Source organism: Motacilla alba, chromosome 3 (genome assembly GCF_015832195.1).
Source record: "Motacilla alba alba isolate MOTALB_02 chromosome 3, Motacilla_alba_V1.0_pri, whole genome shotgun sequence".
NCBI classification, from domain to species: Eukaryota; Metazoa; Chordata; class Aves; order Passeriformes; family Motacillidae; genus Motacilla; species Motacilla alba.
The window spans coordinates 105,617,073-105,629,394 of NC_052018.1; the positions used below are offsets into that span (position 1 = coordinate 105,617,073).

Consider the following 12,322-nt stretch of genomic DNA (forward strand, 5'->3'; position numbering starts at 1 on the left):
TCTTTGCCAGGAGTTGAACACTCTTGCCCCAGCATGGTATACACAAGATCTGGGCTGACACGAACAAGTGGAAAAGTGAACTGCAATGCTCCAGCTTACTCTGCCACTTTTGCAAGGCCTCTGAACATGCTGGCCTTGAATCTTTCAGAAAATCTGCTCTGAAGCTCACATAATCTAATTCCCTTGTCAGCTTTTTATACTTTGCTTTTTAAACTTTAACATAAGCATTTAACAGCTCAAACAACTGCTGTTTTTACAGCTGCAAGGTCTAGAGCCAAAGGAGAAAAACTAAACAATGTCTATCAGAACTCAAAACAAGGAAAGTTACTGTAACTTTGTACACTGATACATATATACACTTGATGCAAAACTCTTATGAACAGCAGAGTTAACTCTTCTCAAAAGGTTAAGAATAATCTGACTGGGATTTTGAACTGAACTGCACTGCATCTTGTTCAGTAAAGTCTTAAGTGAAGTGGTTTATATGTTTATGGCTTTGGAATAAAGATAATACCATAACCTGTTTTCCTGTTCCTCAGGAGAGACCATTTATTCACTTACCTGTTCTCTCCCTCTGAAGTGTCAGCTGTCAGGATTTCACAGATGCTCAAGTGTAAGATCAGGCAGCCTGGGCATTTCTGGGCTCTGTTAACTGAGTAGCACCAGCTGAGCCTGCTGGTAAATAAATACCTGGCACTGGCAGACAAGGCCACCTGCCTTATGAGCACCTCAGCTCCACCAGCCTCTCCTTCCCAAGTGGAGGAAAGGCAAAGAGGCTTGTCTTCAGGAGGCTGCTAACAGAGCGATTAAAACAAAGGAAGATTAAAAAACAAGTAAAGTACCAGTGATTTTCATGGCATGAATAGGCCTCAGCTTCTGCTGAGCTGCTGTTCATGCCCCAGAACAGGACACTGCTCACTTGAGTGTCCATTCCCACACCAGAAGATGACACAGCCACAAGCAGCGGGCCCACCGCACAAGCACTTTGTTTATTGACGTCAGGAAGTCGTACAGGTACAAGCTTTGTACAAAAACCTACAAAAGTCGATTTCCTAGCTTGACTCCCAAGAGTTTAAAACTGTGCGTCTGGTTTGAACTGTGTGACATTTCAGCTGGATCTGCAGCTGCTCACCAGAGGCAGGACATTTGTTTGCCTTGCTGCGAGTTCTGCCTTACAGGGAAACACACAGAGGAGGGTCTTAGTCAGGATCCAGCAAGCAGTGGGTGTCAGAGTTGTAGCTTATCTAACTCGCCCTCAGGAAAGCTGATACCTACCAGACAGTGCAGAATCCCACTATTTGTGCTCAGATCTAGCTCTGCTGATTACACGTTTGACTCCCAGAACTGAGATGGGTTGTGTGAGTGTGTGTGTGTGTGTGTGTTTAAAAGAGACTGGCATTCAATTCTCGGACTTTTAAAATATTTCCTATGTTTAGCTTGCAAGCCAGAAAGAGGCAGAAAGCATAAAACTTCAAGGTACACACACGCCCCTTGCCTTAAATCAATGTCAGTAGAATCCAGGAGGGTTCTCAGACTGCCACCACTTGACTTACAAAAACGTGGGGGAGGTGCTGGATGTGTCTGTGGTAGGGAACACCTTGGTATTTCCTTCTCTAAATTCACAGTATGAAAACTACTTGAATACCACCTCAGCTTGAAAGAGGGTAAGTTTTTAAAAAACAATTTGTGGACAATTACAAATAGGTTTCAGTATTAAATTCTGCTCTCATCCTCCTTCCCCTACTTGTTATAAAACCCTCTCAATATGCAGCCACCATCACAATGTTACAAATTCATTCAAGGTAGTCAGCTGGTGCCTTGAAGCAGCACAGAAGCACTCAGAGTTTCCTGCAAGCTGTGGGCTGTGCTGGCAGTCCAGGCAGGACAGACACAGCAGGAAAGAGCAGCTTTGTCCTCGTGGAATGCACCCTTGGCTTCCAGGGCACGGGGCTGCTGCATCTCAAGAGGATGGAGAGCTGGGGAGCAACGCAGGGGAGGCTTAGAACGCTCTCTGCAAGGCTCAGCTGGACCGGGCCCTCAGAACAACACAAGTTCCTTCTTACTACTCCTCTGGCTTCTTGCCCCTACTGCTCCAGTATTTGCTGTATGCCTCTTGGAACATGTTTTTGCAGGGAATTTTGGCCTTCAGTTTGGTGCAGATCAGGAAAGAGCCGCCCATCTTCCGATGAAGAGAGTAGGTCTCCTCCGGCGGGGGGATGAGCCGATGCTTCAGCATGATTGGGATTAAACCATGGATCTTTTCAGTGGTGCTTTGGTTGCCAAAATCAAAAGGCTCCTTAGATGCAAAAGCCTCTCCCAGGATGAGGACAGCATTTAAGTGGGCATCTTCCATTTCCTGCTCAAAGGAAAGAGGGATAAGTAACACCACTAGCCATGGCAACCACCAAGGAGGAAAAGAAATGCTAGTGCTAACAGCAGCAGCTCAGGAGAAATAGCCCTGCCCATAACAAAGGGAACCTCCAGCCCCCAGCAGGACTGAGGAACATTTAGTTCATGTAGTTTTAAGCAACTAAACCTTCCAGAAGAATATCTTCCCAGTCATGAAACTTCAGGAACTGTCATCAGCTGCAGGGTCTTGCATGGGGAGAGAAAGAAGGACAGTGGTTTTTGGGGCTAGCTGCATCCTCATTACTCTTCCTGCTCCCAAAAGGAAGTGAGAACAAAAGCCAAAACCTTTTTTACCCTCCTCCCTTGTGCTTATCAAAAGGGCTTTTGGACTGACACTTTTACCACATCAAGAAGTCTGGGGAAGTTCACAGACCTGCAATCACCTTATCTGTGACCAACACCAAAATCAGACCCTTCTGCTCCATACCTTGATTTCATAGCCAGTGAGGAATTTCATTTCAATGGACTTCTTCAGTACTCTCTCTCTGTCCATGTCAGCAGCTGCCTTGATTACCTGAGAAGGAGGAATGCTTTCAGGAGAGCCAAGAGAAGACTGAACAAGGTTTTGAGCACAGGACTGCTGCACGGGCCACAGGAGCACACATCAACACCAGCCACCTGCTCGCTCCCTTGCCTCTGCCCTCTCTTCAGGGGCCTGCGTGCTGGGCAGGTTAAGAGCTGCTGGCTAAAAGATCCACCTCTTCCCAAGAGGGCTACACGTGGCCCAGAGAATGAAAGGGACAGCAAAAAAGCTTCACAAAGAGCCAGCCCCTCCCGCAAAGAAATAGCAGAGCTGACTGAGAGCAGCTTTGGGTGGCAGCTGCTGGCCCTGGCAGCTCAGTTACCACATGCAGAACATGGTGATCACAAAGGAAGCACGTTTGACTTCACATCAATTCATCTATCTGTGGAAAAATCTCAGGAAGAGGTGGGGAACAAGCAATTCCTGCATATCCTCACATAAAAATCACAGAATTGTGAGTGCTCTGATACAGCCTGTTGCCCAAGGCCCCCAGCAAGCATCACTGCAGTTCACTTTTGTGAACATGCCACCTCAGAGAGCCAGCAGCTTGCAGCACATGTGCAGACAGCCATGGCAAGGGATGAAACAGGAACAGAGACCACTCTCTTGCCTCCAGCCCTGCTTCCCTCCACACCCAAAGTGTATTCCAGTAGAAAGTGATAACAGCTAAGAGATAAGAGTATTTGCAAAATCAAGTGCGGCTCTCTAGGACACAGTGCAAGTCCTCACCTCTATGTAGACATCTGTGAACTTCTCATCAAACCCTCGCGTTGCTCCAAAGTCCAGCAGGGCCACCTGGAAATGGACAAAGCTGTCTGTGTTAGAGTCAGCCACTCTGGCAGAACCTGATCTTAAGAATGCTGCTGATTTCTTCAGGAAGCTCAGCTGGCTTTCCCAGCTCTCCTCTGCATCCCAACTGCCCCAACTCCTTTATTCCCAGTCTGCAGCCCCAGCAGCTGCACCAGGACAGGGCTGAGGCCAATGCCCAGTGCCCACACTGCACACCTGCTCTGCTGGCAGCTCCACTCAGGCTCCTCGTGCAGGGACAGAGCAGCACTGAACCTTTTCCCAGCCCTTTGCAGCACAGACCTCAGGAATAAAAAGCCCTACAGAGCACAGACAAGCGGCCAAAGCAATGAGCAGGAATTGCTACCCTTATCTTCAGCACAGCACAAGAGCATTTAACTGCAGAGTCCTGGGCTCAGGTGTGTGCTGGTAGAGCACTGCCTGCTGCAGCTTCCCACTCACCATCTTCAAAACAGATCCTGAGGTTAAGGAAGCAGCTGTGACTGCTCAAGGGGCAGGGTTAGAGCAGCCCTGCTTTCCTACAGAGCCCTGGCAAAGGGAGGTTCCCCTGTGCTATCTGCCCATGCCTCAAGGACAGGAAACTGAGAGACTCTCTCAGTCAGGACTCATTAAGTGGGGAGTGGGAGTGAGGAATAATCAAAAGCTGGTGAAAACTAATGTTTGCATAGGCAGAGAGCAGTGGCTGCCCAGGCTTACCTTGTGCAGCTGTGGGTCATAGAAGAAGTTGGACCAGTTGGGGTCAGTCTGCATGTACCGGAACTCAAACAGCTCCCGCAGGCACAGCACCAGGATGTTGTGACAGATCTTTTAAAACAAGGAGGAACAAGAAACGAGTCAGGAGGGCAGCAAGCCCTACTCACACCTGTAACTTAGAGCAGGCGTCAGCAAACAGGGCACACATTGCCACACCAGCAGGAACCATCTGCTGTATGCTGCCAGACTCCTGCAGAGCTGAAGGAACACCTCTCACCACAACACCAGCAACTCCCAGCCCACCCCTGCCACGGGACATCCTTAGCAGATGGCACAGATGTTCCAGTGCTCATCCAACTGCATTCTGGTCCTGCCTTTTAACTTTTCAGCATTGCCTACACACAGGGTAGCTGCAAGAATGGGAATCTTGTATGATCCCAGACCCAGCATGCACTCCTGTGGGCTCAGCACTGACCTAGCTTGAGGGAGGAGCAGCAGAGCCACACCTTGGGACCAACAGGCAGAGAGAAGCAAGAGTAGCAGTCCCTGAAGACCCCCCCCGATGAATTACATACTCCAGCAGAGCTTTTCTGTGAGAATTGCCAAGCTGGAGCCTGTTCAGCAGAACTGCCAGCCTCAGTCTGCCCCTCTCCAGCTTCTGCAAAGCTGAGTGAAACCTCATAGGCAAGGTGGAAGGGAGCAAGCCCAGCCCTGCTACAGGACACTGCCATTTGGGACAGAAGGCAGAGGGTCAGCCAGGCCAGTGGCTTACAGGAAAGAAGGGCTGTTCCTGCAGCAACACCTCAGCTCGCAGCCTTTTAACATGAGTCCTGGTGATAGAGCAGCTCATTGCTGGGGACAGTCCCTAAGAATAGCCAGCCAGCTCTGGCACAGCTTCAAATCTAATGTGACACTGAGATCTGTTTAACTAGAGGAACAGACTCTGCCCTCTTCCCCAGTGACCTAACAGCTGACAGCTCACACCACACACACACACAAATACCAGGACAGTTATTTCTGCTACTAGAACAGCTGCTTGTCCCACCACAGCACTCCAATCCCTGGCTATATCCAGCACCAACGCCCACCTATCCCCACATCCCTGCTTTTGTTTACTGACAGGTACTTTTCCAGCAGCTCTGTGCAGCACAGGTCAGTCCTGCAGGAATGACACCCAACTGCTTGTACTGGCGTGATTCTGCAATCCTGCCCAGAAGAGCAGCTGCATAAAGCACCTTTGCCTTTACTGACAGTCCCCCCAAACTTAAGGGCATCAGAAATGGCATCACACAGTGAGGCTACCTCCCCTTCAGCTGCCCTTGCCATTCACCCCCTCCAACTCCTCCCTGCTGAATGCTGGTGCCTGCAAGGCCCAAATAAGCCTGGAGAGACTCCAGTATCACCGCCACCTTCCCTAAACAAGTCTTCCTAGAGGCTCCAGACAGTCCCTGACTCCAGCCCTGCTCAGGGTTTGCTGTGCCACAAGGCATCCCCCAGTCTGGCAGTCACAGACAGGCTGAACACAGAGCTCTGAGCAACGGCAACAACCCAACATCCCAATTCACCTCGTTTCGAATCTCCTGGCTCAGTCCTTCAGCTTGATCCAGGGGAAAGCCAGACACCAGCTCTGTGGTCAGCACGTGCTTGCTGCACAGCTCATCTATCACTCTTGGTACATAAAAGAAGGGGTGGTCTTTCAGCAGCTCCCTAGGGATGGAGAAAGGAGAGGAAATGGTTTAGGAGTCCTGAGAGCAGACAGACCCATCAGCAACACCTCACATAGCCCTTGACCAGCTCTCCCCACACCCTGGCTGGGGCTGCCAGGATGTGTTTTCCTCAGCAATTACAGTAGGGATTAAGTCAGCAGGAACCCTGCCAGTGACTTAGAGCTGCTGCCAGCTCCTGAGGTCACACCTCCTGCCAGAGCAGAGATATTAAGAAGGCTCGAGGCTGGTGCATCAAGGGGCACTGGGCTCTTTTGCTTACCCCACTTGGCTTTAGGGCCAGACGACACACATGGAAGAATTGCTCTGCCAAGGGGAGCAGTGCCACAGGGGCAGTTCTGCAGCAGGACAGGGAGAGCATCCAGCCACCATGTAAAAATAGTCTGGATGCTATGGCAAGCCAGGGGAGCAGGCAGCACTGGTGGTGGTAAATGCTTTAAGAGAGCTGAACTGAAAACCTCCCAGGCTGAAGGATGGGAGAAGTTAACAACAGGCTGAGATACAACCCAGCCTCAGGAGTTACTGCAGCACCTTCACACGTGGCACAACTGCCAGACTTGCACAGGAGGAGGTGAACACATTTCAGCTGACTGAAGCCATGCCCAGCTGAGACAAGGTGGTGATTTTGGGGGACAGCTCAGGCCACAACCACGCACCCTTCCCCTGTACCACATGGCAGGGCACTGCAGCCAGCTCCCCACCATCCCTGAAGTTAAGCAAGCTCTCCTGCCTCTCCCCCCCACACACACAGAAGGGGTTCAAGGCAATGGTGGGAACATACTGGAATTTCCTTGCACAGGCAGCTTCTCTCAGGTAGTCACACTCCAGGGCCAGCTCTCTGCTCACAACTTCAATCAAGTGCTCTGGGAACAAACCTGAAAGTCAAATAGCACAGGAGAGAGCAGGCTTAGAAAAAAAGGATCTCCTGAGGCTAAGCTTTCCAGAGCTGCAGCTGAGGAGCAGCCTGCTATCCGGCCAGCTGAGCTGAGGAGTAAGGAGGCCCCAGAGAGCCAAGGTGCAGTTCCAACTAGATGCAGGTTGTGCAGTAATCCCAGGCCCAAGCTACAGAGCTGCTCCTAAGCCAAGGTACATCCACAGCACTGCTTTGTGCAGCAGAGCTCTGTCCTCTCCCAGCTCCCACCCCAATCCCAAACTGTCCATTCCTGCTACTGGCATGGCTGTGCAGGGACACGCACCAGACAAGCACCCGAACGCTGGGCAAAAGCGGCAAAAACAGCTCCATATCTGCCTCCGAGTGGCAGCAGGCACTGCCAGGTAGAAACAGTCAGCATGACTAATACAGTGTACTGCAGCAGCAGCACGTAGCCACGGCCCGAGATGCCAAGCCCAGTCTTCTTAGTCTTGAATTTGGAAAACCAATCTCCTTCTAGGGCCAGACACAGCTGGGGCTGCAGCAACCTCTGCAGGGCCCTGCCCAGCCACCAGAGAGAACAGTCCCAGATTCTGTCAGCACCCAGCCTGATTTTAGAGCAGCATTTTACAGTCCCACGGATATTTACAGCTGCTGCATGTATTTGGAAAGAGGAGTAGTAAGTCCCACATTTCCTGTGGGAAAAGGGACTTATCCATGTGCTGGATAAGTCTGAGCATGTTCTAAGTCAGACAGTTCTCCACAGCTCTGAAAGAGAACATCTGGGAAGAGCACAGAATGGCAGGCATGGAAAGCTACAAGGGAACATGGAGAAGAATGAGTTCTGCCAAATGTACCAGAAAGTAACGGGACAAAGCAAGACTACCTCACCTGAACACTGCCCACACTCCAAGCCTAGAAAGCCACCAAAAGTGAGTATTCCCAGGCACTTTATATTTTGCCAAGAATCCCTATGGGTCTGTCTCTATAGAGAACACACAGAGACAAGTGCAGGTTACTCTGGCACGTGTGTGCATCCACATGGCCAGCAAACACACAGGTGCACTCCCCACCCCACCAAGTGGGCACTGGAGCAGGCACATGCCCCAGCAAAGGCAGCAGCAGCTCTGCAGCAGAACAGGGGAACAGAGCATGGCTCCCCAAGCTGGCCCTGCACCCTCTGCCCACATCTGCTGCCTCTCCTGCTTTCTGCAGGAAATCAGGATACTGAGTCTGCCCAGTAGCAAAGTCCCTTTCCCCAGTCTTTGGAGGGACACATGAAATGTGCAGTTTGAAAGGGGCTGGCAGAACTCGACCTGCACCACTGGGAACACAGGGCCTGCCTGGGTCTCTGTCTTTTTACCTTCAGGGAGAATATTGCTCATGCTCAGGACAGCCATCAGGTTGTTGACATCACTGTTGATGCTCTGGGCGACTCCAGGGTACTGTGGGACAGAATGGGAGAGAGCAGTGTTGAGATCAGATGGTCTGGTTGTACAGGGCATGATAAAAACACCTGGCTCAGCATCCACTGCCCCCACATCACAGCCACCTACAGCCTGGCGATGAGCCAGGGTATTCCTGAGCCACACATCCCTCCTCTAAAACCTTATTCAAAGCCCAGCATCTAAACCCAGAGACACACAGAAAGGTTAAGATGCAGCTCCTTGCAATCAGAATGGCTTGTTCAGATCCCCTGATGGGAATTCTTCCAACACATGACGGATTCTCAGACACACAAATCTCACAACAGCCACGGCAGTCAGTCCTTTCCCTCCCACAGCTGAAAGCACACACCCCTGGAAGCCCCAGTGTGTCATTCCCAGCACTAGGGCAAGTGGTGAAGCCCCATCCCAGTCCTGGCAAAGGCACCTCATCCTGTTCTCACCCTGTCTGTCAAGAAGGGAAGGAGCCTGCACTGCTGAGGGAAATGTGTGCTGATGCCAGAGGGTTGAGTTTCTGCTGCTGTTACCTTGGCCCGACTTCAGAGAGTACTTGGGGCACAAACGGCTTCAGAAGATACCCACACCCATTGATACTATTTCAAAAGTCTCCCCGTACTACAAAAACCCACCAATGAGTTGACCAGCTTTGCCTGGGATACTGCTCAGTCAGCAAGGAACCTCGCTCCTTGGGACTGTAAACCATGCTGTACAAAGAGCTTTAGCTCTAGAACGTCATTCGGTTGGAAACGGCCACCTGAGGTTGCTGACACTCAGAAAGGGGCCTGGGGCATGTGCACATCCCAGAAAGGGGACTGACCTAGGGAGCAAGTGGGAGCCTCCCATACAGCCTAAAAGTACAAGCAGTCCCTCAGCACCATTATCCCATCCTGCAGTGAAGAATCTATGGGATGTCTCCTGCTCATCTGGACTCACGCTGGCTCAAGCTGCAAAACCTTTCCTGTCTTTTCCACTCAGCTTGCACTGTGTAAGACATCACATCTTCGCTTCCTTTAAAGTGTTCCTTATTTCTCTAGCAGTACACACAGAGCTCCCCTGCCCTTCTATGAGCACAAACAAGACATGGCTGCTCTGTGAAGCCCACCTGGATTTTCATAGCAACTTCTTTCCCATTTTTCAAGCGTGCCAGGTGAACCTGACCAATTGAAGCAGCAGCAAAGGGGCGTTCTTCAAAGGACTCCAGTTTATCCCTCCAGTTGGGGCCCAGATCGTTGTTCAGAGTTTTCTACAAATAAATAGAAAGGATCAGGGTATGGGAAGCAAAAATTTAAGACTTTCAGTCTTGGAAATCACATTCCTCTAAGGTGACTGAGTTCTGAGTACCTATAACCTGCTTTCCAGATCATCCTCTGTGCCTTGTCATTGCACACCAAGGCAGGGAGTGGTGCAGCCAGCAATGCTGACCCAGCACTGAACAGGTGCTGATCAGATCAGTGTGGGGCTCTGCCCTAAGGGACAGAAATCTTGAACGCAAACATTGCTGCCTTGGCATACAAACATCCCCTTTTAGGCGCCACTTGCTATCTCCCAGAAAATGAGCAAAGAAAATGAGTTAGCTATTTCTCCTCTTTCATCATCCTGCCAAGCTGAAGAGAAGCAATCCAGGCATGACTCTCTTTAAGGCAATATTGACAATTAAACATCACAGCCTGCTTTAACACCTTTTTTGCTACCCTGCCAGACTGCCATATTTAAGTTCTAGCTCTGCTTAGTGTCTTTCAGAAGATAAGTAGTGCTGGCAGTTCCTTTGGCATCACTCTTTACACTTCAATTTACAGAGAACATATACACTGGGGAAAGCAAACTTAGCTTCATTCTGGGTTTTCTTGATAGCAAGTTAACCAAAATGGTAAGGACAAAGCTGCTGTTAATTTTCCATCAGACTGAGGCTTGTAAGTCTGTTTCTAAAATGGGATGTAGACATATCTAGACACCACTTTAAGACCCACACGAAAGAGAAGAGGAAACACAAGAGGAGGCTACACTCAACAAGACCCTGTAACTGTATTTGGGGCAGCATCCTGCTCCATATCAACATTAATCTCAGGACATGAAAAACTCTCACATTTTTCCCCTCTGTCAAGACCCAAACTTCCAATTTTTTGGGAGAAAAGACAGCACATAATTGAGAGAAGAAATCACGCGTTACCCCCAACTGAAAATACGCAACATTATTGAAATATTCTATAAAATCCCCATCCACCTCCCTTACTAGGGCATGTCACAGGTGACATTTTTTCTGTCCATTGTCTTTTTCCCTGATAAGCACTCAGGAATATTCCTCACCATCATCTGCTTTATTGGCATGAAGTCGGCGCTCTGACGCACGCGCTCAAAAATCCTCTGGAGATGGGGGTTGATGAAGGCATCGTCTGCCAAGGGAGAGCACACAGCAGTCAGTGCAGCCATTGCATCCTTCAACACACAAATGTGCTCCTGCATTCACACAAGTCAGGCTGTCCTACCCCAGGCACACCCCAGTGAAGGTTTTAGAAGTAATTCTTTAATTCTTTTGGTGTGGTGACAGGCTGCACAGACCCAAGAGCAGAGTGCTCTGCCTCTGTCACACACCAGCCCATCTTCTGGCTGGCAGCAGTAGAGCATCCAGGTCTAGGAGAGGCCACTGCCTCATGGAAATGCAGGTCACAGAAGGGACCCCTGGAGAGCCATCCCAATGCTCCAAGGTTCCCCATGTGGTTTAATCCAGTCCATATTAAGGGGCAGCAGCTCCTCTAGAATGCTGTGCAATGGTAAAACACCACTTACACAAGTACTGAACTCTTGGAGACATCAGGATTCAGCATCTGCTACTGTAAACAACTGCCCAAACACAGAGCAACTACAAGTGGGCAGAAGAGAACAGAGCTGAGCCCAAACTTATCTCAGAAGTATTTAGCAAGAAAATATTTACATTCACAAGAGAAGGGACTGGGGCATCTTGAAAGATTAGTCCTCTGCTTGAGCAAAGGCTTCTACAACAACTCAGAGAAAAACTACCAGTGCTGGCAAACTTTTCATTTCATAAATGATTATAGAGGAATCAGATTTATCTGCTGCTCTCCCAGCACTGGGAAAGTCCAGGCTACAAGCCTTGATCCTGAGAACTGAACCTGCAGATGCAATTGTGACATTCAAACAAAAAAAAAATATTGTTCCTTTCTAACTACACATGCATGAACCACCTTATGTCTATCCCAGGAAACAAGAAACAAACAGTGACCTTAAGAGGACTGTCCTGGGAAGAAGGGTGGAAAGGAATGGAGAAAAAAAGGTAAATAATGCAGAGATGTGACATTAACACTCAGCATTGTTTACAAATTCCCACTGAAGCCATAGCAGCATTTAAAAGTACTAACACAACCCCACTGTGGAACCAAGAGAAGTTTTTAAGAGGAGCAGGCTTTGCAGGAACAGTGAGTAGAGCTCCGGCTGTGACGTTACAAACCCGCAAGAAGGTGAGACACTGAAAGAAACACCTGCTCTGTCACTGATGGTGTATCACTGCCCAGCCTCTGAGCATGCTAAACAATATTCTCAGGGCTAGGTGAAGGTATTAACCATCATGCTGCAACGTGTCACCTGCACTGCCAAGGGTGACTGGGCTAAAGGAGAATGGATCTCACTAAGAGCGACTCCCACTCCCAGGAGCTGTTTGTGTCAAAGCCATCAGCATCTGCCACAGGCATTCAGGATCAACTTCCTTTATTCTGCTCACTGCTGACATCCAAAAGCTCTCAAGGGGTTTCCACCCCTAGTCTGGGAGGGCATCCATCCTCAGCCGGGGTGTTTGACCACCCCCAGCCTTTGTTCATGAGCACAACGTCAAATAGCC

General features: G+C 49.7%; 1 protein-coding gene across 2 annotated transcripts in view; it reads right to left on the reverse strand.

Moving 5' to 3' along the window:
• Positions 1 to 967: 967 nt before the first annotated feature.
• The window catches only part of COQ8A (coenzyme Q8A), a 43,424-nt gene continuing 32,069 nt past the window's right edge, over positions 968 to 12,322 (reverse strand). For both annotated transcript variants that reach the window (XM_038132521.1, XM_038132522.1), the window contains exons 7-15: positions 10,777 to 10,862; positions 9,575 to 9,715; positions 8,391 to 8,472; positions 6,938 to 7,031; positions 5,998 to 6,139; positions 4,436 to 4,543; positions 3,662 to 3,727; positions 2,837 to 2,923; positions 968 to 2,356 (exon numbers count right to left, since the gene is read on the reverse strand). In XM_038132521.1, the coding sequence (XP_037988449.1) occupies positions 2,063 to 2,356; positions 2,837 to 2,923; positions 3,662 to 3,727; positions 4,436 to 4,543; positions 5,998 to 6,139; positions 6,938 to 7,031; positions 8,391 to 8,472; positions 9,575 to 9,715; positions 10,777 to 10,862 (1,100 nt within the window). In that variant the 3' untranslated portion in view covers positions 968 to 2,062. The remainder of the gene's footprint in view (positions 2,357 to 2,836; positions 2,924 to 3,661; positions 3,728 to 4,435; positions 4,544 to 5,997; positions 6,140 to 6,937; positions 7,032 to 8,390; positions 8,473 to 9,574; positions 9,716 to 10,776; positions 10,863 to 12,322) is intronic.